Source organism: Python bivittatus, unplaced genomic scaffold, assembly GCF_059951505.1.
Source record: "Python bivittatus isolate LINGU-HERP-01145 unplaced genomic scaffold, Pbiv_v1 ctg000570_np1212, whole genome shotgun sequence".
Taxonomy (NCBI): domain Eukaryota; kingdom Metazoa; phylum Chordata; class Lepidosauria; order Squamata; family Pythonidae; genus Python; species Python bivittatus.
The window spans coordinates 7715483-7740218 of NW_028277097.1; the positions used below are offsets into that span (position 1 = coordinate 7715483).

Genomic DNA, 24736 nt, shown 5'->3' on the forward strand with positions numbered 1-24736 from the left:
GAGAGCACTAGACCGGTGTTAAACATAAAGTCAATTTAAACTGGGAAAGAGATACGGTTCTACCAACTATGCATCACTGGTTTTGTCACTAATGAGTGCATTTTCCATTACTTCTCCAACAAGGAGTTTCATGTGGCTATGTTTTTTACTTTTTTTTTTTTTTTTTTAACTTTTTATTATTTCTGGAGGGTGCTATTTTGCTTATTCCATGGGCTACTTCCAGTTGCTGCTGGTCACAAGGAGAGAATTGAATTCACTACCAGCACAACCATCCTCATCTGCTGTCCATTCTTTCCCACTTCACCATGCCTATGAGTTGAGCTATTTTGGAGGTATGTGTTTAGTGCTCTTTTAAAGGAGCATTAAATCCATGTTCAGAAATACCCTAAACAGGTATAAGGCTTCGATCAGGCAACTTGGCAGGTACCTAAACATGTCATTCCTAGCACATACCCACATTTGTCCAACCCCTCCTTACATGTTAGGAAAAATCACTGATGGTTTTTATCCCACTACCCAGATATGCTTGTTGGGAAGGAAAACAAAGCTGTGAGGTCTGCCCACTGCTTTCCTTGACTTGTTCTGCATTAAAATTTAAGGACAGCATCATTCACCAGCCTCATTACTGCAACAGAACAGGGCTCAGCAAGCAGGGCTGCACATTTTTCTGCCAGTTAAAGGGCTGATGTATAACACTTTGATGCAGCCCACTGGCTGTGACTTAAGAGGCTAAAATTATTGCAGTTTTTCTTCTCTTATGCTCTCTTGGAACATAAGTAATAGCAATAGGGAAAAGAATATCTTTTCTTATAATGCACAATAATTTTGAATCAGCTATTGATCTGACTGAAGAAACACAGCTCAGGAGAACACGTGCCTGTAGAAAGTTGTATAGTCCAGCCATAACATCTCTATTCAAAGCATCTCATATAGCAATTATAGGAAATATTTTTGTCCAAAATCTTGAAATGACAGTGCCAACAAGATACTGGATAACAGAACAGTTCTTTCACTCAGTATAAAGCAGCTTCTCACATCTCCTTTATCTTATCACGAATCATCTCCCATGGCTATGAAGTTTGGCCTGTCCTTCAGGATTATTAAGATAAGATAACAGCCTATTCATGATTTCTCTGAATGAATAGGGAGAGTGTAAATCAGGATTTTGTCTGCAATCTCTAGTCTTAACTTTGGAGTGCAAATGTTTTGGAATGCAAAGCTAACCTGAAATTTCTCAAAATAATTTTTTTTTGCTGAGAGCTTTCTTTCTCTCACAAACTCTATCCCCACAAAAGAAAGCCACTTTGTACATTTTTCTTCATATACTTTCCATTATATTTAAATGGTAGCCACTATCCTTCCATCCACGATTTCCCAGAAAGAGGGTCCTTGATGCAAAGAACAAAATCCCTTGATGCAAAGGATCAAATCCAAACATTTCTACCTACAGAACCCAACTAGATTAGCAACTGAGCTGACTATTCAGTACAGTAGTGCCAATGGAAGAGTGCCCTCTACTACACTTGAGGGTAACACACTAGCTTAAGGGGTCACAAATCAGGCTGTGAATTAACAGTTCTTGCCTCCAGTATCTTGCTATTGCTTCTGCCCCACAGCATCCACCACCTAAGTCTACTGCCTCATTATGTCTAATGACAGAGTTGGCCTGTGTAGGTGACACATGCAGCACTACAGCAATTAAAAAAAATATGAAAAAGAATGCTGTATTTCTTCCTCTACTAATGGTGAGTTTCTTCAGCTATTAGAAGTGGGAGGAGAATTCTGAGATAACTTTTGAATGAAATAAAGTCAGTGTAAACTAAACAGAAGTTGTCTCGGTTCTGTCTCTCAACTGGGAACTCTGCCAAAGGCAGACTTCAGTTGCATAAAGGAAGACTCTGCTCAGCTTCACTTTGAAGCAACTAGGCTCTTCCCCACACATTAAGTGAAAACAAATATATCTGGAAAAAAATCAAAGGCTTCAGAGGATCAGAGAAGGAAGAAAATGTTCAGACTGAGTCAAATGCAAATGAATACTTAATATACCATCAGAGTGTACATTTGTTGATTGACTTGCACTTGATCTCTGTTCAGGCCTTCTTGTTTAAATACTGCACTACAAATGTTAAGCAACCAAAATGCCAGAGTGAGGCATATGGATGTACCTCATCAATATAAATGTCATAGTCTGAATCATCAACGTCAATTCCATCATCATCACCATTTCCAGACTCAGTGATGTATCGATGTCCATAGCTTCCACTCCCTAACTCTTCTGGGTCTGGGAAGATAAAACTGGCATAGTCACAAATGTATGTTTTTGATACAGCATCATTTTCATATAAGATAAATGCAATAAAATTGGCAATTTTTTGAGAAATAGCTTTGGGAAATAATGCATAATTCTCCTTCATAATGTCAAACATTGGGAAGAAGTTTTACCGTGATTTAGTTGTGGGAAAAAAAGAGAAGTTCTAGACATGATTCCAGAAAACAATAATTATTCTAGTGTATAATAAATAAGAGATTTACACAGCGGAAATGAAACCCAGTTCAAGATACCCCTTAGGACACTGAAAGCAGTTGTACATTAGAACTGATGATTTTTTTCTGAATGAGAAAACATCATCATTTCATAAATCTCTTCATTTCTTCATTTCACAATAGCTAAGGATTTTTGTAGTGATTATTTGTAGATATTTGATACTTTGCCCTTATCCAGGATTGTGTTAATTTTGTGATTTTGTGCTTTTATTGAAATGTGAGTTTTGACCTGTTTTGCCTCCTTTGTATTATTATTACTTTTTTAAAATTGCTTTTTGAATTTTCTTCTCCTTTTTTGGTTCTGTTGTTTTGTGGGTTTTTTTAAAGTTAATCATTTTAAAAGATATGGATATTGTGTTCCCAACATTAGAAATACTTTATGAGACTAATAGTGCAATCTTAGGGAAGTAAATTTCATTCCTGAATTATCAAATGTTTAAAAAATGCCATGAAGGGCATCTCATAGCTCATTAGAACTTACTTTTGTACAGATCTTCAGTGTGCAATGAACAGTTGCATATTTAAGACATACCCCCATCTGTATAATCCTGTAGCCATAGTTAAGTGAGGGAGGGGAACTATAGAGGAGATAGTTAGAAAAGACATCCACTCTAACAACTGTTATGGATTATGTTACAGCAAATCAATCCAATTCTAATAAGTAACAACCTGGTCAAGCCTTTTGCTGTTGCTAATTTAGGTGGCGACTGAGTATTAATCAAGAACTTCTGAAGCCATTTTATTAAAGAGTTAATTTCAGAAATTGTCACATTTGGAAAATAGTTGAATTCTTAGTCTACAGAAGGAAACTTTGTCTAATGGCTATATCTAAATGAGAAGAACTGTCTCAGCACCCAGTGGCTAACATGTTGGCCTTGGGAATGGGAACATTAGTTTTACTAATTAGTTTTACTAATCCACTGGATATGGATTAGTTCTACTAATCTACTGGATATGTGTAGCAGCCCTACTATACTCATGTAGTCACCAAATAAAGCTTATCCCATAGACGTATTTATTAATCTAGAATTTCAAAGTGTGCTCACCAAAGTATTTTATTTTTATTACTATTATTATTTGCAAAATGCCATTTGTCATGATGAGGATGATACAGAGAAGCCAAATGTTCATATTGTAAATATCTCAGGCATTTTTAGTGAACATAAGATATCTTTAAGTTCCCTCTGTTTCAACTGAGCAAAACAGAATAGCTGCTGAATGGCAGTTTTTTCCTTCTTTGTTAGCCAAGTTCCCAAAGGTGATTGTTACTATTCTCCATAGGAACAAATGGGAACTAATAATCTCTTTAAGAAGGATTGCATTAGAGATATCACTGGGGCAATGGTTAAACTTGTTAGTTGCCCATCTAGGTAATCCCAGCCACTGAGAATGAAATCTCCTTCTATTGATCCCTCAAGTGGATTGGTTCAGGGAAAGGGGGACGAAGGTTACATTGGATTTTACAGTAACACACAAATATTGTAGTTACCATAAACCATTATTTCTGTGCTTTAGAAAATAGCCAATCCTACTCAATTCTAGTACACCAAACGTCTCATCTTTGGTTGTGAAAGTTCTGAAAATATTTTCATCTACAGATAAACAGGATGTCAGAAAAATGTGTGTCCAGTAACAAGGATTTATGACCTTCTGGGTGAAACTATAAATGACTATAATATCTTCAGGAGGTTTCCATAAACATTCTCTTTGGAAGTTAAATTTAAACACAAGAAACCTAAATAATCAAAACAATTAAAAATATTCTGAGACCTACTCTAATGATACCAGAATAAAGACCAATGGAAATAAAAAGGAAAAGATAATAAATGTAATGAAAAGAAGGTTTGGATTAAAAACTAGTATAGATGACAAGATACAAAAACAGAAGATTCTTAATACTACACCTCTAATTGTTTGGGATCTTGCTTTTATTTTACCTTTTATTTTCAAAGAATTGTTATTCTGATGGAACCTATGCAACATTTAATCTGTTCCAGAAAACTGCTATATATGTTCCCCACATATGCCATGCTTAAGTATGAAATATAGTTAAGTAGTGAATAGAGGAAACTTTTTTGGGTGGGGGGCTTGGGTTTTCTTGAACTGTACCTATGTTTGGCTTTGCCAGAGCTCAGATACTGAGGCAATGAGAAGAGCAGAAAAAGTTGCTTTTTTAAATAGAGTTGGTGGCCAAAGAAAGTTCTTTACCAGCCGCAACATTTTCAGTGCTAAGCAATAAAAGAAAGGTTGTCTACTCACGGAACATTCTGATTATATCACTGGGAATGCTTGGCAGGCTGGATCCAAATGAATTTGTAGCTCGGATGGCAAACTGATACTTGTTGTTTGGAGTTAGCCCCTTCAGAACCATAGAGTCCATCTGGATCTGCTCTCTAATTGCTGTCCAATTGGTATCAAAATCGGGTCTGAGTGGGATGAACAAAGAGCCCAAAATATAATTAAAGTTAGCTTAGTCAATTAGCAAGACCCAAACATTTGCCAAAATCCAACATTTGCTAAATTTGTCATTCTAATATGAATAGTGAATGTGAAATGTAATTACATGATTTGAGTGCTTTACCCTTGTTGGTGTCTCTTGATTGTTTTGATCTGATTTTGGTAAGCATCAAAAATTAAACCTCAGATCACATTCCCACTTCATGCAAAACAACAACATCAGAAGAGTTATTTATTTAAAACATTGATAACCCATTCTCCATCTGAAAAGGCTCTCAGAGCAATTTACATGTGATCAATAGAATGCAGCAGTTCCTGCCCACAGATTTATAACTTAAATGACCCAACAGAAAAAAAAAAAAGGAACAGGAAGGAGAAAATAGGCAACCCTGGGTATCAGTGCTTAAAACAGTTGTGATAATACAGACATCAGCCCCAAGTTTTTTTATGCAATTCCAAAACCCTTCCATCACAAAGTACCATTTTTATGTAACAGAAGAGGAAAATTAAATGTATGGGGAAAAATCACTTTTGAATTAATTTGATTTAAATTAAATTGCATTTGACGGTTATTGGAATTAAATGAGTTTTGTTTTTGTTATGCCACCAGCCACTTACTTCTTTATGCTAGTCCCACCTACCTTTTGAAGCAACGTGCCACTCAAAGGCCAAGTCAACACTCCTGTTATATTGGTCAGCTGGAATGGAAACATATCAAAAAGAAGAGGGGCTCTGCCATTCTCCAGCATTCTGAGGGAATGGCCTTGCTTCTCAACTTCTTCTGCTGCAACTTAACAGAATGATTGTTGGCTAATGAGAGAAAAGCCCAATGAGCTACCAAATATGACCGCTACCATAGACCAGTATATGCCAACAATGTCAAATACTGACATCAATATTCTCTGGAATGCTTGAGATCAAAGCAAGTCAATCCAACTTGAGACCCAGCAAGCTGATCACATATCATATACTGTAAACTAGATGATTGACAAGATCTGGGTAGGAAGCTTAAACATGTTTATATGGCCGCTCAGGAGAAGATTTTGTTTATTTAAGTTACAGCTATTCTTTTTAAACTAAGCTATTGAAACATTCTTAAATAGCTCTGCTTCTGTGCAGGCAACAATGTAATTAAAACATTATGGAAGAGAACAAAACCCTAAAGCTGCATTATCACGGTCATTTGCATATGAGGTTTTTTTTTTTTTTTAGTGAAATATTTCTGTCCTCTAGTGATGGATAAGTGGCCATGTTATCTCCAGTCACCTCTATGTCAGGACACTTCTCTCTCTTTAGTTCTCTGGCTATACTGTCACTCCAACAAGAGGTTCTGCTGCAGCTTTTTTTGGCTTCTTCAGCTGTATATTTTAAATCCCTGGTGTCCAGCATACAGGCTAAATCAAAAGCAGGCCCAAAGGATACAGAAGTCAAACTTGCTGGATGCTTGCAGAGGAAAAGCAAAAGCATTGACATGGGAACATCCTTGCAGCACTGAGCACTCAGTACTTCAGGGATAAATAGGAGGAAGAGGTTACCCTTTTTCCTGTGGGGCCATTGCCTACGCTGTTCAATATAAATGAAGAAACTGTAATTTTTACCCCCATGAACTTGCTAAAGTCATTCCTACGGAAGTGGCTGAACATAACAGGGACTGAAAAACTTTGACAGATAAGACTAAACTGCGATCCCATTTTCTCTGGCATCCTTGAAATATTTACTGCAGGAAATAACATTCAAGTTTTAGATGTACCATTATTTATATAAGAAACCAGCTGCAAACATTTCTGGCAGTATTCTAATAAAAACTGTAGCACAAGAGCGATATTTTGTGCAGTTTTCTGTTTGTTTTATTTGCAGCCCAGAGATGCTGTCAAAATAGACTCATGTGGCTTTTTTTTTATCAGTCAATATAAGAATGATTTAATCATCTGAAGGTCATTTTTATTGAGCAAGAAGGGCGTACTCTTAAACCAAAAAGAGAGCAATTTGGAACTGTTTGTTTCAGCTTCGTCCAGCTCTGTGAACTTGAGAAACCAATTTCTCCAGTCACAGGAGACAACAAAAAGTTTTTTTTTTAAACAAATCCTAAACCTCTGTAAAACAGACCAAGAAAGAGTGACTCAACTGTAAAATATTGTCTTCATTCTTTTTCTTAAGAAAGAAATTTCTCCTAAAACATTCCCTTGATCCACTAAGAGCCACTTAATTATTTGGCTATTCAGCTTTTAATGTTGATCCAGACCAAGGGGCTCCACTTTTTCTCTTAATTAAGAATGTCTGTCCCCTTTCTTTAAACTCTTTTAATAGCTCTCTTCATTTGATAGATTATTGTGACTTATTTCCCCTCATTACTGAAAATTTCTACTTTTTAAAATGATACTGAGCATATGAAGAAATCCTGCCAAATGCTTCCAATTCTGAATCCGTGTTTGATTCCTAAGGAACCAGCAATCCTAGAGGATACCAGTTTGGACATGTCACCAAACAAGCTACAGAAATTCCCTACTGTCAGGAGAAACCTACAGCAGGTAATTGCGCAATATTGTTCCGTTACAATACTTCATCATTCATTTGAACTGTCCTGCTACACAAATCATGAAAAGGGAAAGGATAACATGTGCAAGAATTCTGATACAGGCTTCTGTATTCTCCCGCCTCATACTTGATCATCGTAGAGATATAAGGAAGACCTCACTTGGATACCCTGGAAGTTCCAGTATGCTCTTGAGCAGAAATGCACAATTTTCTCCAGGCCAAGGGCCACACTTGGCCTTGGAATGATACCCCAAGGGACATGAATAGAGTTATTTACCTTTAAATTCAAATTAGTTTTCTTTTCAATTAAAAAGGAGTTTAAATTACTGTTAAATTTCAATTTGATTATATAGTCATTAAATTTATTAAATGATTGGGCAGTAGTTGTTTCCTTGTCACATTTAAATTATAACTGGTAACAATTTTGGGAGACCTCTGGGTTGTATTCAAGATTTCTATGAGGCCATATGCAGTTCTGGGTCTTCAGAAGGTACAACTCTGCCATTATAGTTTTAAATTAATCCATCTGAAAACCTCCAGAGAAGAATTCATAAAAATCTTCTCTCATCTCATCCTTTTACATGCATGTATGCAGCACATTCAGTATTTGCCCATTTGTACAAGAAAGAGCCAGTTTGCTGTAGTGGTTAAGGCACCAGGCTAGAAACCAGGAGACTGCGAGTTCTAGTCCCACCTTAGGCACAAAGCCAGCTGGGTGACCTTGGGCCAGCCCCTCTCTCTCAGTCCTAGAAAGCAAGCAATGGCAAGCCACTTCCAAAAAAATGCTGCCAAGAAAACTGCAGGGACTAGTTCAGGTAGTCACCAGGAGTCAATATTGACTTGAGGGGGGGGGGGGAGGAGGAGGAGGAGGGTGGTTATCATTAAAAAAAAACAACTGTGCAGTGATCCAGATTTCAGGTAATTCAGTGTGTGTGTGAACACCTCCTGCTGGCACCTCCATAAACTAAACCTATCTGCATAAAAAATCATAATCTGCATAAAAAAAAGTGAGTGCTTTGGCACACGCCAAATCACCTTCTCCCCTTCAAATCCAGATCACTGCACAGCACTGATATTATTAAAGTTGAAAGTCTGTAATATAACATCTTCAGATGCTCCAACGAACAGAGCATTCAAAAGGCTTAGCTGATCATTCGTGCCCTGAAATGGCTTTGACAGAAATTTGGTAACAGTGCTAACAAATATCAGGCTGAAATATATGAACTACTACATATCAACATCTGGAAGAAAAATTTATGATGGAGCTTCAACTTTTACAATTCCTCTTGACTGAATTCCAAAGGGATTGGAAAATGTTTATCTTCATTTGCATTTTCTTTAATTTACTTAAAAGGAAGCTAGCATTGTACTCTCTTGCTTTTTATTTATCTATTGCTTTCACAAAGGTGTACAATGTTAACATTTTAAAAATTAATTCTTAAAAACATACAAATGAAGACAAATAATTTTCTGTGTACCTGAGTCGGGTAGGTGGGAGGCAATGGTTCTTGTTCCACCTCCGGAAAATTTTAGATCCAGTCCTATTACAGAAACTGGGAAAATCCAGACTTCAAAAGGACTGTTCAATAGTTTTCATCCACCTGAAAGTAAACATGGTTCAATCCCAGGCTATATGCAAATGCTGCACATTAAGAATTGTCTGAGCTCACATGTAAAAGTACCAGGAAGTTATCAGTGGATTTTCCCCTCTTGTTATGATTAGGGAAATAAGAGTATCATTTTATAGGATATGCAATCACACTTAAGGTTTATAAAACATACAGCTTCAAAGCATGCTCTTTTGACAGATATTTCCACTAGAAACCAGGTGAGAAAGATAAGGATGTCTCAGGCCTTAAACCAATTCTTCTCTCTAGCTTGTTTATTTTAGAATACTTGGGGATTCCCCCATGACGATATCCCAGAGCCTTAATAACTTGCACAAACTATTACATGCCCAAGTTGTATTTAAATTTAAGTCATTCTGCTGATGGCTATTTTTCCACCACAGAATGGATTTGGGATTGAGGCAGGAGTCCAGTTACAGAAGTCCATTCACCAATACTGGCTGTAGCCTCCATCCATGGAAAGTTAGTAAATCAGGAAAAAGAATTCAAGCTGCAGAGATTGTTAAAAGATAGAAGGATATTGTATAATAAAATCTACACGTGAATGTGTAAATGGTACAGTCCTAGGACAGGAATATAAGCAATTAAAATAAGTTTTGCAATGGATCTGCCTGTATCCACTCAGCATATTTACTGGCTCTCCAAAGGAGATTAATTGCATTCGACTATCTCAGAAATCCAACATGAACAAATCAGCTATTACAGTATCATCTAAATTCCTTTATTATGAAAGTGACTAGGGATAAGTGGTTCAATGAAGACTCAGAAGCGCCTCACCTACAACTCTTTTTCTTGTAGACTCTTCCATGTACACTATTGTGTATACTACCCTCACACAGTAATACTATATTAATTTTAGTAAGAAAACTTTGTGTAGACTTCCTTTTGTATATTTTGTCTTCATCAAGAGAAATGATATACAGTGGGGCAAAAAAGTATTTAGTCAGCCACCAATTGTGCAAGTTCTCCCACTTAAAAAGAAGAGATAGGCCTGTAATTTTCATCATAGGTATACCTCAATTATGAGAGACAAAATGGGGGGAAAAATCCAGAAAATCACATTGTATGATTTTTAAAGAATTTATTTGCAAATCATGGTGGAAAATAAGTATTTGGTCAATATCAAAAGTTCATCTCAATACTTTGTTATATATCCTTTGTTGGCAATGACAGAGGTCAAACGTTTTCTGTAAGTCTTCACAAGGTTTTCACACACTGTTGCTGGTATTTTGGCCCATTCCTCCATGCAGATCTCCTCTAGAGCAGTGATGTTTTGGGGCTGTCGCTGGGCAACACGGACTTTCAACTCCCTCCAAAGGTTTTCCATGGGGTTGAGATCTGGAGACTGGCTAGGCCACTCCAGGACCTCGAAATGCTTCTTACGAAGCCACTCCTTCGTTGCCCGGGCGGTGTGTTTGGGATCATTGTCATGCTGAAAGACCCAGCCACGTTTCATCTTCAATGCCCTTGCTGATGGAAGGAGGTGTTCACTCAAAATCTCACGATACATGGCCCCATTCATTCTTTCCTTTACACGGATCAGTCATCCTGGTCCCTTTGCAGAAAAACAACCCCAAAGCATGATGTTTCCACCCCCATGCTTCACAGTAGGTATGGTGTTCTTTGGATGCAACTCAGCATTCTCTCTCCTCCAAACACAACGAATTGAGTTTAGACCAAAACGTTCTACTTTGGTTTCATCTGACCATATGACATTCTCCCAATCCTCTTCTGGATCATCCAAATGCTCTCTAGCAAACTTCAGACGGGCCCAGACATGTACTGGCTTAAGCAGGGGGACATGTCTGGCACTGCAGGATTTGAGTCCCTGGCGGCGTAGTGTGTTACTGATGGTAGCCTTTGTTACTTTGGTCCCAGCTCTCTGCAGGTCATTCACTAGGTCCCCCGTGTGGTTCTAGGATTTTTGCTCACCATTCTTGTGATCATTTTGACCCCACGGGGTGAGATCTTGCATGGAGCCCCAGATCGAGGGAGATTATCAGTGGTCTTATATGTCTTCCACTTTCTAATTATTGCTCCCACCGTTGATTTCTTCACACCAAGCTGCTTGCCTATTGCAGATTCAGTCTTCCCAGCCTGGTGCAGGTCTACAATTTTGTTTCTGGTGTCCTTCAACAGCTCTTTGGTCTTGGCCATAGTGGAGTTTGGAGTGTGATTGTTTGAGGTTGTGGACAGGTGTCTTTTATACTGATAACAAGGTCAAACAGGTGCCATTACTACAGGTAACGAGTGGAGGACAGAGGAGCCTCTTAAAGAAGTAGTTACAGGTCTGTGAGAGCCAGACATCTTGCTTGTTTGTAGGTGACCAAATACTTATTTTCCACCATGATTTGCAAATAAATTCTTTAAAAATCAGACAATGTGATTTTCTGGATTTTCCCCCCCATTTTGTCTCTCATAGTTGAGGTATACCTATGATGAAAATTACAGGCCTCTCTCATCTTTTTAAGTGGGAGAACTTGCACAATTGGTGGCTGACTAAATACTTTTTTGCCCCACTGTAGTTCACAAGCTGTCAAGCTTCATATGTGCATCAGAAATCAACTGATTGATGCAAATATTTCCACCTTCTATAGCCAAAGGTAACATTTTTAGAACCACCTTTCTATCTCACAGGTTGCTTTAAGGCCACCTAATTGGATAAATCTATCTTTGGTTCAGACACTGTGTATTTGTTTCTCAAATAGAGGATTTGTGATATCTAATTTTATCGTAAGACATACAATAATATTTTGGATTACAGGGTGAGATTTAACAGTTAAAGACACAAGGTCTACATATACCCAAAACAATTCCTTCATACCACAAAAACCCATGAGCCTAGAATGTTGTCCATGCATGAAATATATGTGTTTTTTTAAAAAAGCAATCTTTTGGCTTCCAAATCATGCTGCTTTCTTGGGTCATGGGAAAAGGCACGTTTCAGAATGAGGTTACACAAACAAAAAAAAGTGAAAACCACTCAGCTAAATTCGACTGCAGAATATACAGCCATCTGAAGAACACAGAACCGATAGCGAAGAAGACCACACCAATTTTCCCCAACAAACAATAGAACAACTTTTGAATTGGATTAGGAATGAGTCACTAAACTTTTTGTTTAATAAGTCTAATAAACACATTTAATTAAAAAAAAACTGATGGAACCCGGCATCCTTAATTAAAATTAAGAAGATCTGCCTCAATTTTATTCCTTTTAAAAATTTAATTGCCAATAAAGAAGGAATGGGACTGGATGACTCATACTGATATTAAAACAGGCATTCCTACAATGGACAGAAAACTGAAATTTGCTCAAGATATCCTAATTATCATGTGGATCTGAACAATGTGTAATTTAACAAAAAAAGGCAAAAGGTCTCATTCACCAGAGAATGTTTCAGAGAACATTCCATCAGCAGAGCAAGCCAATGTAAACATAAAATACTATATGAGTTTACACAGGAGTTTTCCATATACACAACTGATCCATCCTTAGGTGGAGTCCACTGGAGTTGGGCAGCCAATACATTTAAATAAATAAATAAAGTGGAAGAGAAAAAAATCTACAGCAACAGCCAGGAGATGGTTCAGAGTGCAGCTGACAGAGAGGAGATGGCACTGTAGTTTCTACTTAGGCTCAGTTGGGGAACTCAGAAACTAAGCCCAAATCTGCTGCTGCTGCTGTGACTTACACCAAATAAAATAGCTTAAAAAATCTATTTTAAGTACGTATATCCAACAGCTCTTAGCCAAGGAAAATACCTCAGAAGTCTGTTTAGGATTTCAGAGGCCTCCAGAGGTGGGAGCTATGTAGGCAGAGGTACATGTCCATCGTCCATTATAGGAGGCAGGGGGAATGACAAAAGCAGCATCATGCTGTTGAGACTCAAGTTCTGCCCCTTTTGTATACAGGGTGTGACACTGCACACATATGAAAGGGAAGTATTTGCACTATGGCAGTGCAACGCTGCTTTTATCCATTTGATAAATCTGTCAGGTCCTACTGAAGCCTCAGTACATGGGCGTCTGACAGGAAGAAGGGAAAAACACTGATACATCCATGCAAATTAATTCTGTCCCCTTTGTACTTGGGTCAGTACATAAGGAGAGGAGCATGCTTTATGACAACCCAATGGTCATTTCATCATTCTGACAAAACCTCTGGATGAGTCTAATTCATAATTCCCATTCACCAACAAGCAATTGGTAAGAGACATTATAGCCATATGCAGAGATGCTGACAAGGTAAAAGGACCTGGCTTGACCATCATAGGAATGGGTAGCCTTGCTTCAGAGATTGCTGTGGTTTCTGAAGGTTTGGAGATACTGATTATACTTTTGAAACTGATGTCACTTGAACTACGGTAGGATGTGAGAAGAGGGCACAAGGGCTACATTGTTGGAAGCTGAGAGTGGCAATTGTCAGAGTAAATAAGGGTTGATGTAGCAATTGAGATTCTAATACCAAAAACTTACTTTCACAAGAATGTCCTGAAAAGTGGTAACAGTGTGGCACTTGAAGTGAATTAGGATTAAGTAGAAACCAATCTTTCCATATTGTATTTGTTACTGGAAGGGTGGGGCTTTGGAAGATCTCAGGCTTTGGAGATCTCTGCATGAGTTAGTGCACAGGTGCAGAACCTATATATGTGCATCACAGACAAAAAGAAGAAGCAAGACTGACTTGGTCCAAAACCCAAAAGGAATTCTGAAGCTGTGGTGAGTCAAAGCCATTTAAACTAATGAATAAATAAGAACCAGTTTCACTCACATTAATGACATCAGTTTGAAACATTTGTGAACCCGCATATATGGAAAAAGTGCTCACATGCAAATGCCATAGGCAAGATCACCTGAAAAATTCCACTGTGTAGTACTCAATTGGAGAACTTCCTTCACTTGGTCCTGGTTTCCATGACAAAGCAACTTCTGAGTCAGAAACAACGATGACTTGAGGCTGATTAGGTGGATCTGGAGGCATACATTTATCTAAGAAGAAAGGAAGAAATTATATACATCATCAGACCCTTTGGAAAACTCAGAAATGCTTGCAGGAGCAAATCCTCTTGTAAAATTGTAATGATGAAGATAATTGTTTGGGCTTTCTTCTCATCTCTGTTTCAATCTCTGGAGAGTTGCTGCTATTCAATATAGAAAATACCACTATTTTTTCCCCTTCATAGGGGGAAATACTTAAAAGATGAAAGTCTTGTTCTGAATGAATTAATATAGTAATGGCACAGAATTGATACAATTATGGCACATTATTTCCCTGAATGAAATAATACAGTTATGGCACAGAATTAATATAGTTATGGCACAACATATAGTTGTGGCACATCCTAAATTCTAAAATAAAATAATTCTCAAATGCCCTTATAAAGACTTTTGAAAAGAATCACAGTGGCACCAAGAAAGCATGTCGTACTAAGTTGATGAAGATTCTCAGTCATCCAGGTGAAATTATCTGGAGTTCAGACACGTCATACTAAGTTTATTCTTTTGACTCCTTAATAATCCTCATCATTCTTTTCTTCATGCAATTGCAACTACATCCTGTCTCCTGGCCAGAAGCTTCTCTGAAATTCCCCTAACTCTCTCATTCCTATTTTTGCACTGTACTGAACTTTACTTGATGTCCCCATGTACCTTTCTAAACACCCTTACATGCCTACAGTGAAATCTGTCTCAATCAGCACCCTTATTCGAAAGCTATTCAAATAATATTTACCTTGTGATAAAGTTGTTACATTTCTAGGCATGCTGGCTTTGCCTCTTCCTGCCCAGCCATAAGCTCCCACGCTTACACGATGGAGAGTCCCTGGCTTCAAGTCTCCGATAACAACTTCCTGCTTGGAATAAAAAATATGGAAAGAGATGGAGAACTTTTTTTTTAATGGAAAGGTAAAATTAAATTTTAGCCAACCATAATGATTTATAAATATATGTTAGAATACACTAAGATACTCAATATACTAAATTAGATGTTCAAAAGGAATAGAATAAGGAACTGGAGTGTCTACCACACAGCCATCAATGGAACTCCATTTTGGTACCTACAAAATGGTGCAGTACTAGAGTATATCAGGCAATGTCTTTCCATAATCGAATCTTCCTATCTAATCTGGATGTCTAGAAAAGGTCTGTTGAGGGTCCCTCCTCCTCGCAAGGTCTATGGGCCAGGCCACAAGCCTGTTCAGTGATGGCTTATCCTTTGGAACACTCTTCCCTCAAAGGTATAGATGGCCCAATCCTGACTACTCTTTACAAACAAGTTTAATCCATTCAAACATGGCTTCAGCCCTTAATTGCTTTTGGTACCTTCTGGGGTGGTCTAATTCTTATTTAAGATTTTTTTTATATATATATTGTATATCGTGCTTTGTTGCCTACACCCAGAATTAATCAGGATTGGAACAATCTGAATATTAAAATATGATCGTTAATATAAATATTGTTAAATAAATAATTAAGATACATTTCTATAGATCTAAAATTATAATCAGTTTGACCAAACTATTATTGCACATCTGTTGAAATCGCTTTTGAAGAAGAAATTATCAGGTACAAATAATCTGCTGAAGATGAGGTGTCCGAAATGCAATGCTGGTTCATATGATCTAGCTGTAAGCTATAATGGCTCACTTCTGGACAGAAGTTATTTTATATATTAATTTTGTTCTAGAAAGACTCATAGGATTTTGTAGATGATCATATTCTTTTGACTTACATACTGATGATTTGGAAATTAACTGGAGGACAACAGAATGGATTACTGTAATGCATGGTTCATAGACTGATAAAGATCTCAGAGATGGTTTCATAAACAACTACCTGCAAGGTTCTCCATTATCAAAAAAACACACTCTTCACTGGTACATAAGTAATCTATCAGAGACTGAAAAAAATCTCCACCCTAATGTATTGACGGATAAATTGGTTCTAAACTGGAAAAAATTCCATTGCTGAAATTCTTGTAATCCTATACCTTTCTTCTCTATACATCCTGCTAAAAAAGATTCTGAGAATCTTGCTTGGAAGAATTACTTTCAGGTGAATCAGTTGCCAGAAGCCTGACAGATACTGTGCATGACTGCAGACAAATAAGACAAACAAAGCAACTATACAATGGTCTGAAGAACATCATTCTTTCTATATATGAAAAATATTTTATCACTGGATGTCTCAGTTAGAAGATGACTCAGAAGCCTGGGGTGCTTATACTGTACTAGTTTATATTTGATTTCCCATTTCCTCATTATTAAGTATATAAAACTAAATATGAATAATTTATGATATGACATGAATATAAGTCTGAAATTAGTTTTAACTAGCATGAGAGGGATATGTTGTGTGGGTTTATTATTTTTCTCATCTTGCATACTGGAGAAAATAGAGAAGTAGAAACATTGCTTTGGCCCATTAGACATAACTGTTCTATTCCGGATTAGTCAGAATGCATATAAGGTACTGTGTCAAGTTCTTATCTCTCCATTTCAAGAAAGGAATAAACTTTCAGAGAAGGGAAATCAAAAAAACCAAGTCCTATGAGGAACAAATGAAAAAAAGGGGCATGTTTTGGAGAAAAGAAGATATGATTGATATCACGGGCTTTTGTACAAAACATGGAGCAGACAGTTCCACATTCCCCAAAACATTCAAAAATGTAATGTCATTCATTTAAACTTACAGGTAGTCCTTGCTTAACAACCACAATTGGGACTGGCAATTCCATTGCTAAGTGATGCGGTCATTAGGCAAGACATCACATGACTTCAATGGACTTAGGACCTCACTTCTGCCGCAGTCATTCAGTGAATCACCCAGCGAGACACCACGTGATTGCAACTTGTGATTTTACTGCCAGCTTCTCCACTGACTCTGTTTGTCAGAAGCCAACTGTAAAGTCCACAAATGGCAATCACGTGACCGCGGCACACTGCGACGGTCATAAACACCCACCAGTTGCAAAGTGCCCCAATCTCGATCATGTGACTGTGGAGACCCTGCGATGGTCATTAAGTGCAAGGACTGGTCATAAAGTTACTTTTTCAGCACCACTGTAACTTCGAACAGGTGCTAAAGAAGGTAGCCATTAAGCAAGGACTACCTGTAATTAAAATTACATAAAACAATAAATATTCTAAGCACATCCTTTTACCATGTGATGCTAACTCTTCTTATCAAAAGAGTTCTGTGATGCAAGATAGCTGATGCCTTCCTAGTCACTTAGCCTTCTCACCCTAACCCTGTATTTGAGCACAGTGCTGATTAGTCCTCTGTATGGCTAATGGAGAGCACAGTGTTAATACTGCTGGAAGGTAGTGTAGAATTCAAGGATGCTAGTAAATGTATTGCTATCTTGGCATAATGGCTTTTGATTCCATAGCTAATGTTTGTCAACTTTGCTTCTGGAAGTGGCTAAGGAATGGATAGGTGACATGAGGTCCCCAGATTTGTTGACATCTAAGGCTATCAGATGACCAGAGCCAATGGCAAGCCACTGAAGGAGTTCTGCTCCAAAATATTTGGAGAGCACCAGGCCTAGGAAAATTGCAACTGTGTGACAACTGTTAGACACAGCAACATAGCATGGCTTTAGGAAGGCCTCATGGTTTTGCATGATTGATTATGCAACTTTATAGAATCCTAGCATTGGATAGGGCCATTTAGCCAGCAACCCCAACACAGTTTAATCCAGGATTCAAATTAAATAATCCCTGACAGATGACCATCCAGCCTATTCAAGTGACAACCTGTCATTATCATCAGGGTTTTTTTCCTAATTGGAGTATATCTTCCTGTAACTTAAATCTGTGTCTTGCCTTCTGTGATTACAGAAAACAGCCCTTGGCTTTCTTCTGTATGAGACCCCTTCAGGTTATGATAGACCCCCTCAGTTATCTTTTCTCAAGATTAGTTCCATCAATCTCTGCTAATAAGAGTTTCCAATTCTCTAATTATTCTCATTGCCCTTCTTTCCATCTGTTTCACGTTCTCTGAATGCAGAATGCAGCAGAAATATTACTCCCCCTGATTTTGAAGTTATACATCTAGTGGTACAACCCAAAATTGCATTCATCTTTTTAGCAGCCATGTGACTGACTCATCTTTTGGCTTATAAACAACTACCATTCCAAGATTTTTTTTCACAAATACCATGTATTCATTATCTTATATCTAGGCATTAGATTTCTATGTCCTAAGTTCAGAACTTTGCATTTGTCTCTATTCAACTGTGTTCTGATATTTTCAGTCCATTTCTCCCATTCTTCAATATCTTTTTAAATTTTATTTCTGTCTTCTAGGATATTAACTCTACCATCAAATTTTGTGTCTCTGCAAATCTTATAAAGAAAAATAAGCATTCCCTCTACGTCCTCATCCAAGTAATAAATAAAAATATTGAAGAGCGCAGGGTCAAAGACTGAACTTTGTGGCAATCCATTCAATATCTTCCTCTAGTTTAATGAGGATGCATCATTTCATTAATCTATCAAGATTATTTTGAATTTTGTTTCTCTCCTCTAGAGTACTAACTAGCCCATCTTAAAATAATATGTGTGGAAATTTCAGTTATGACAGCTCATTCTAAAACTTTTTGCCCCTTAATCTTCCTCCCCACCCTTCCCATTTACAGATATTTATAATCTTAGTCATAGTACATGGAAAACTGTACAAAGTTTAGAACAACTTGAAATAGAATTTCCAGGTGCAGAAAGCTGGGAAGCTGTCTGCCAAATCTCACTGTGCTGGTGTTGTTTTCCCTCCACTGACTCCCTTGACAAAACCATAAGAATATAGCCCCAGCCACTGCTTTTTTATTTATACTTCCAAGACAATAAATAGGAAAAAATAAAAGACAGTTATTTTTCCTCACTAAGACCACGATTTATACTCTCAAGTTCAAGCTCGTTGCTCCACATGCTACTACTGGAGTACCACTTACTTTAAAATAATTGATCTCTCATGAGGAGAAGAACAAGAAAACAACATTTTCTCCAGCTAGTCATTCACCAGAGGCATAAGTGTTGCACACAGGATTAGAAGGGATGAAGGATCAGGAGAAAGCTGCCATATTCTCACAAACAGCCTCTATTCCCTTATGCATATATCTTTATATGAATTACTGTATACCCTCTCATATTCTAAGGCAATAAGTTAAAATAAAATTGTATTTTTTTTGGCAGTACAATCCCACAAAGACAAAACTGTAAAAAAAACATTTCTTAATGGATTCTGCATGCAAATCTATCTATCTATCTATCTATCTATCTATCTATCTATCTATCTATCTATCTACCTACCTACCTACCTACCTACCTACCAGTGTCACTTTGCCTGTTGGGTCAGAAAACAAAGATCTTTGCAAGATGTTATTGAGTAGCCAATGCAATCTTAATATCTTGGTTAGAGTTCAGATTAGTTTTTCTCAGCAACGGTGCATTTCAGATCAAAGGCTCCTATGACATAAATGGTTTAGGGGAAGTCTAATCATTTCTCTTCACAGGTTCTTTGGTTCAAAAATTAAATGTTTACAAGAAAACCGGGAAAGCTGTGTATGAAAAACACGGCAAACTCCGAAAGTTCAATCACTCATAAAATATACATTTCCTTACTGAACAAAGGATTGCTGATAAGTTTTTTCCCCATGATTTTCCTTATGTATTTTTATTCAGAATGTTCTGAGGTTTTTTTTTTTTTTGCAATGTTTTCCAGGTTGGTCTAAAATGTATTAAAATGCATATATTATTATGATAGGTGGAGACCAATGTGATTAAGCTGCCCAACATGTAGGAAAGCTTAATCTACTTTAGACTGAAACTCCACTTAGATTAATTTGAGAGTAAATCCCACCAAATGCAGCACTGATATGCATAGGACTGTATTGTAAGGGTACCACATACTCCTGAATTATCCCTCAGATTTCCTCAACCTGATGTCCCCTCACACTGGAGCTACAAGTACCAGAAATCCCAGCCATCTTGGTCAGACTGACTAGAATCAACACATTTGATGGATACCAGCTTGGGAAAGGCCACTTTAACTAACATTATGGCCTGAATAAGTCTGAAGTTTGGAGTAGTTTTATTGGTTCTAATGAACATCTTATGGATACTGTTCATAAAAGCCCACTTTCAGATAAAATTTTAAAACAACAACCAAACATTTATATGATGCTTTAGGATAGTCTACTTCAAAAGTAAGCCAGCAGCCATCTCAACATTATTAAAAATTAAAAATTTAATTTACATTTTTAAATTTAAATTTAATTCAATTTAAAAATATTTTAGCACCAGCTGCAGATAGGCAGGTTAAGCCGAGAGGTACTAGTTTTCCTTAACTTATCAAGTCATTCGTAAGTTTTTAAGACCCGGATTTAACATCATTTACCAATAAACTCATAGTCCCTATGATATGAGTATTTCCAGATAAGGCTGGGAACTTTACAGATTTAGAAAGTTTTATCTTCCACTTATAACTTTCCTAATGTCTTTCATCTCTTCTGACCTTTTTTAAACAAAAAACAAAATTTAATTGCAGGGAGGGAGAGCCAGAACAGCTTGAAGGCATTTTTCTGGCAGTAGCATTAGGATCTCTCTACCTGGAATCACTATATACTATACCAGTCATCATCCTGTTCTTAGACAACAACCACGTTCAATTTGACCTTGATTAGGATTGGCAAGCAGAACTCAGACATAGTTCCTTTGCCCAGTCACTACATATACTGTCTACTGTATGTGTGGATGAATTACCTTGCTGCTGTTCGTTTTAGACATTGGAAGAGGAGAGCCATGTTAGTCTATGGGAGTCAAAAATCTGAAGGAGCCTGGTATCACTTTTTCTGACTAACCAATTTTATTAAAAGACCTCAGCTTTTGTAAGCTGCAGCCACTCCGTGCATCTGAGCTGGTGCCTTTTAATAATGTTGTTAGTTGGAAAAAGTGCTACTCCTTCTGATTCTTGCTGTTGCTGTATCTCTAAACAGCTCAAAATGGTTGGTTTTGCTGCTAAATTTTGGCGTCTAATCCTGGGGATACTCCAGAACTGTAAATAATTTCTTCCAACTGACAATTGTCTTCTCAGTTTTTAAGTAAAGGTCTTTCCTAACCTTCATATCACAAGTCCATGAACAAAAAATAGAAAATGTTTAGAGATACCAGATGTTGAATCTGAAGCCTTCAACGCATACATGTACATTTTCCTCCTGATCTGTTAAAAGCTGTACACTGCAATCAGGCACTATATGACTTGATAACTTGTTTTGTACAAATAAAAACTGGGAAGAGTCACAACCCTGTTTAGATGCACTGGACTGTGATTGGTTGGGTCACGAATGAAGCTAAGCACAACAATAAAGAAGGCTGAAAAACTCTGTAATGAACATCAAATTCAGTACAATTTGATCATCAGTTACTAACTATATCACTAATATTTTCCCAATAGATCATCCACGTCTGTACAAATTTCATTCTGGATAAAAATATGGAACATAATATTTAAATTGTGTTTCTCCTCCATCAACATGTGATTATACAATCTCTCAATCAGTATCCCACAGAAACTTTTTTTAAACTTTGCTTGTGATTTTGTCTTGAGTTTGTTACTCTTCAACTCTGCATCATCATCATCATTATTTATTTAGTTTTGCAATTAAAACCAAGCATGAGCATTCCATATAACCCATGCAAAGTTTTGTACCTGGCAACTGAATCCCCACAAAAATGAGTCTGCATGGTTTACATTTAAACACACAAACAAAACACACAACAATGAACTGTAGTACTTACAAAAATTGCTTGCCCATCCATCTGACCCTGGCAGGGAAAAAAAAATAACTTCATAAGAAACAGCATGATTAAAAACGTGCTGATTTAACAATAAAGTATAAGAGCTTCTTTATTCATTTATTCAAAGTATATGCCATCTTAGTGCCAATTGCTCCCTTTATGATGCACTCAAATGAATGAAATCAACATACATTAGGCAGATCACTTAAACCTTCAATAGATTTTACTCTAGGATGTACAGCACTAATTTTCTTTAGAAAGGACATCCATCCATCCTTTCAAAAGAAAACACAGGTGCCCATTTATGCCATTTTAAGCCCCCTATAAAATCCACGCAGAACATATTAGATGAAGATCAAATCGAAGAAAGTCCCACAGCTATGAGACAGCCTAATGATAAGATTCAGACCCTTCGTTTGTCTAATCAGCATAACTGGTTTTATTAACAGGCACATAACAAGACCTTTATGACAAGTTACTAACAGTACTGTATATAAAAGAATAAAGTTTTCTTCAAGTCAAGCTTGACTTCAGGTGACTTCACAAATGCATCCATGTAGTTTTCTTGAGAACAATACAGAAATGGTTTGCCAGGGTGCCTTTTCATGTCCCAGTCTCACCTATAGCTCTGGTGGGTCTCCCATCCAAATATAAGAGGCTTCTTAGATCCACCAAGGTCAACTATAGATGAAGAGCAGTAAAAACTTCATCCCAGTCCCAGTGAGCCTATTAAAAATGAAGTAGCAGCCATCTGGAGTAGATCACTAGGAGCAAAGGGGACAAGGCCTCTATCCCATTTGCATGTCTCTCTCCTGGAGACTACTAGTTTTCTACAGCTAATAGCGTAGAATAATAACCACTGGTGATGTTGCATCCAATACTTTGGAACAGCAACCAAGCTTTGAACAGACTGAGCCATCCCTCTTTAACAGCACCTTGTATCGTAACAAATGTTATATTTAACTCCATCCCATGAAAGTTTCACCTACAGATTTCTACATGGCAAATTTTTTTGATGCACCCACAGGACTGCTCACTAAAAAGGAATCATTAATGTATCATTTTATTACAACCATGCATACTTTGCTCCAAATCCTTCTTCAGAGGTTCTGAAATTACATAAAAGAAACATATAATCTCAAATTATATATAAGATAGAAGATATACCTTATATTTAGGAAAGGTGAATTGTTTTATTCAATAATTTTTTTTGAAGTCATTTGATTCTATTGGTACATGGAGTGCATGCATAGTTTGTTACCGCTTTATGGCACTGCTGAATTTTGCTATTAGTACAGATATTCATTGGATTTTATATTGATTTTTAAAACAGTTCTACAATACATCTTCCAGTTGATCCCATTTCCATGTATGTTCCATTTATGTAACTTTGGAACCACTGAGGAAGGATCTGCATCTGAAATACGTAGCTCTGCAATAATTTTGAATAGCCCCTGGAGGGTTTCACAGTGTATTTGGTATTATTCCATCTTTCTTAATCTTCTCTCTTTTCCTTTTTTTTTTTGGCAAACCTAAATCTGAGCAGGAGGACACAGAGTACGAGACTGAGGCAAATACCTTCTCCTTCTGGCTTGAGGAGAAGAGAACAGAGCACCCAAACAAAACAGAAAAAAAAATAGAGGCCAAAAGAGGAAAACTGAGGATTGTGGTTCATTAGGAAATGAACCTAATGCAAACCTAGCTGCAAATTCACTTGCAGCCTTTTTTGAGATTTAAAAACATATCAACCCAAACTATTCTCTTGCAAGAGGAAAATCAGAGCTTCCTCTTTAGCACACAGAACTGTTCTCTTGTTTAAAAATGGCATAACTGCACTTTAAATAAGATCTTGCACATGGAAGTGCACTGATTGGTTCCACATGTCACAGCTCACTTTGAATGAAAGATGTCGCTGTTAAATGTTTCTCCTCCTGTACCCAGACTTCTCCTTAATTGAAACATCATGCTTAAGACAGGATGAAAACAGGCACATGTGTTTTTAGGCAGACAGCAATATTCCCTGAATTTCCATTTCTCAAACCCAAAATGGAGGAAACACTTTCAGCTGCGATTTCAAAGGCTTGCTGTACCCCCTTTGTTCTGAGAGGTTGGGTTGACTTTAACAGCTGGATGGTACCGAGGAATGCAACAGGTGCAGCTTTTCCTAATATAGAAAGGGAGGTCATGATAGGAAATGTTACACCTGCTGAACTTCTCCCTAGGCAGTAATGCAGGTATACTGCCAGGAGAAAAAAATAGCAAATCCACCTTGCATCTGCTGGTAATGAGATAGGTAAGATTTAATGTGACACACAGATTAAATACACTGTTACATTTGAATCTCCTAAATGATTTAGGCAACATCTCCAGGTTTAATTCAACTCCTGGTAACTTCATGACCGTGCCCTTGTAGCTTTCTTGGTAACAGTAGGGTAGGGCTACCAGATCTGGGCTGCAAAAGCATGAGCAACACTAGATGGCAGCGAGGAATGTCTGAGTCATTCTGTTGTCATCTGGAGTTTGCAATCTAAGTCAGGTAACCCCCACATTTTTTTTTTTTTTTGGTGCCTTTGAGTCAGCACTGACTCTGGCAACTGCCTGGACTAGCCCCTGCAGTTTTCTTGGCAAGATTTTCAGAACTGCTTTGCCTTTGCCTTCTTTCTATAGCTGAGAGAGAGTGGCTGACTCAGGGTCACCCAGCTTTGTGCCTAAGGTGGGACTAGAACTCACAGTCTCTTGGTTTCTAGCCCAGTGCCTTAACCACTATACCAAACT

At 37.4% G+C, this 24736-nt stretch overlaps 1 protein-coding gene across 4 annotated transcripts in view; it reads right to left on the reverse strand.

The window, feature by feature from the left end:
- Positions 1 to 24736, reverse strand: part of EGFLAM (EGF like, fibronectin type III and laminin G domains) — a 115428-nt gene that overhangs the window by 53669 nt on the left and 37023 nt on the right. For 2 of the 4 annotated variants that reach the window (XM_088152844.1, XM_088152845.1), the window contains exons 4-8: positions 21962 to 21988; positions 14899 to 15019; positions 14021 to 14156; positions 4804 to 4970; positions 2166 to 2281 (exon numbers count right to left, since the gene is read on the reverse strand). In XM_088152844.1, coding sequence (XP_088008970.1) covers positions 2166 to 2281; positions 4804 to 4970; positions 14021 to 14156; positions 14899 to 15019; positions 21962 to 21988 — 567 coding nt within the window. The remainder of the gene's footprint in view (positions 1 to 2165; positions 2282 to 4803; positions 4971 to 14020; positions 14157 to 14898; positions 15020 to 21961; positions 21989 to 24736) is intronic. The other 2 variants (XM_025167757.2, XM_088152847.1) reach the window with 1 other exon arrangement.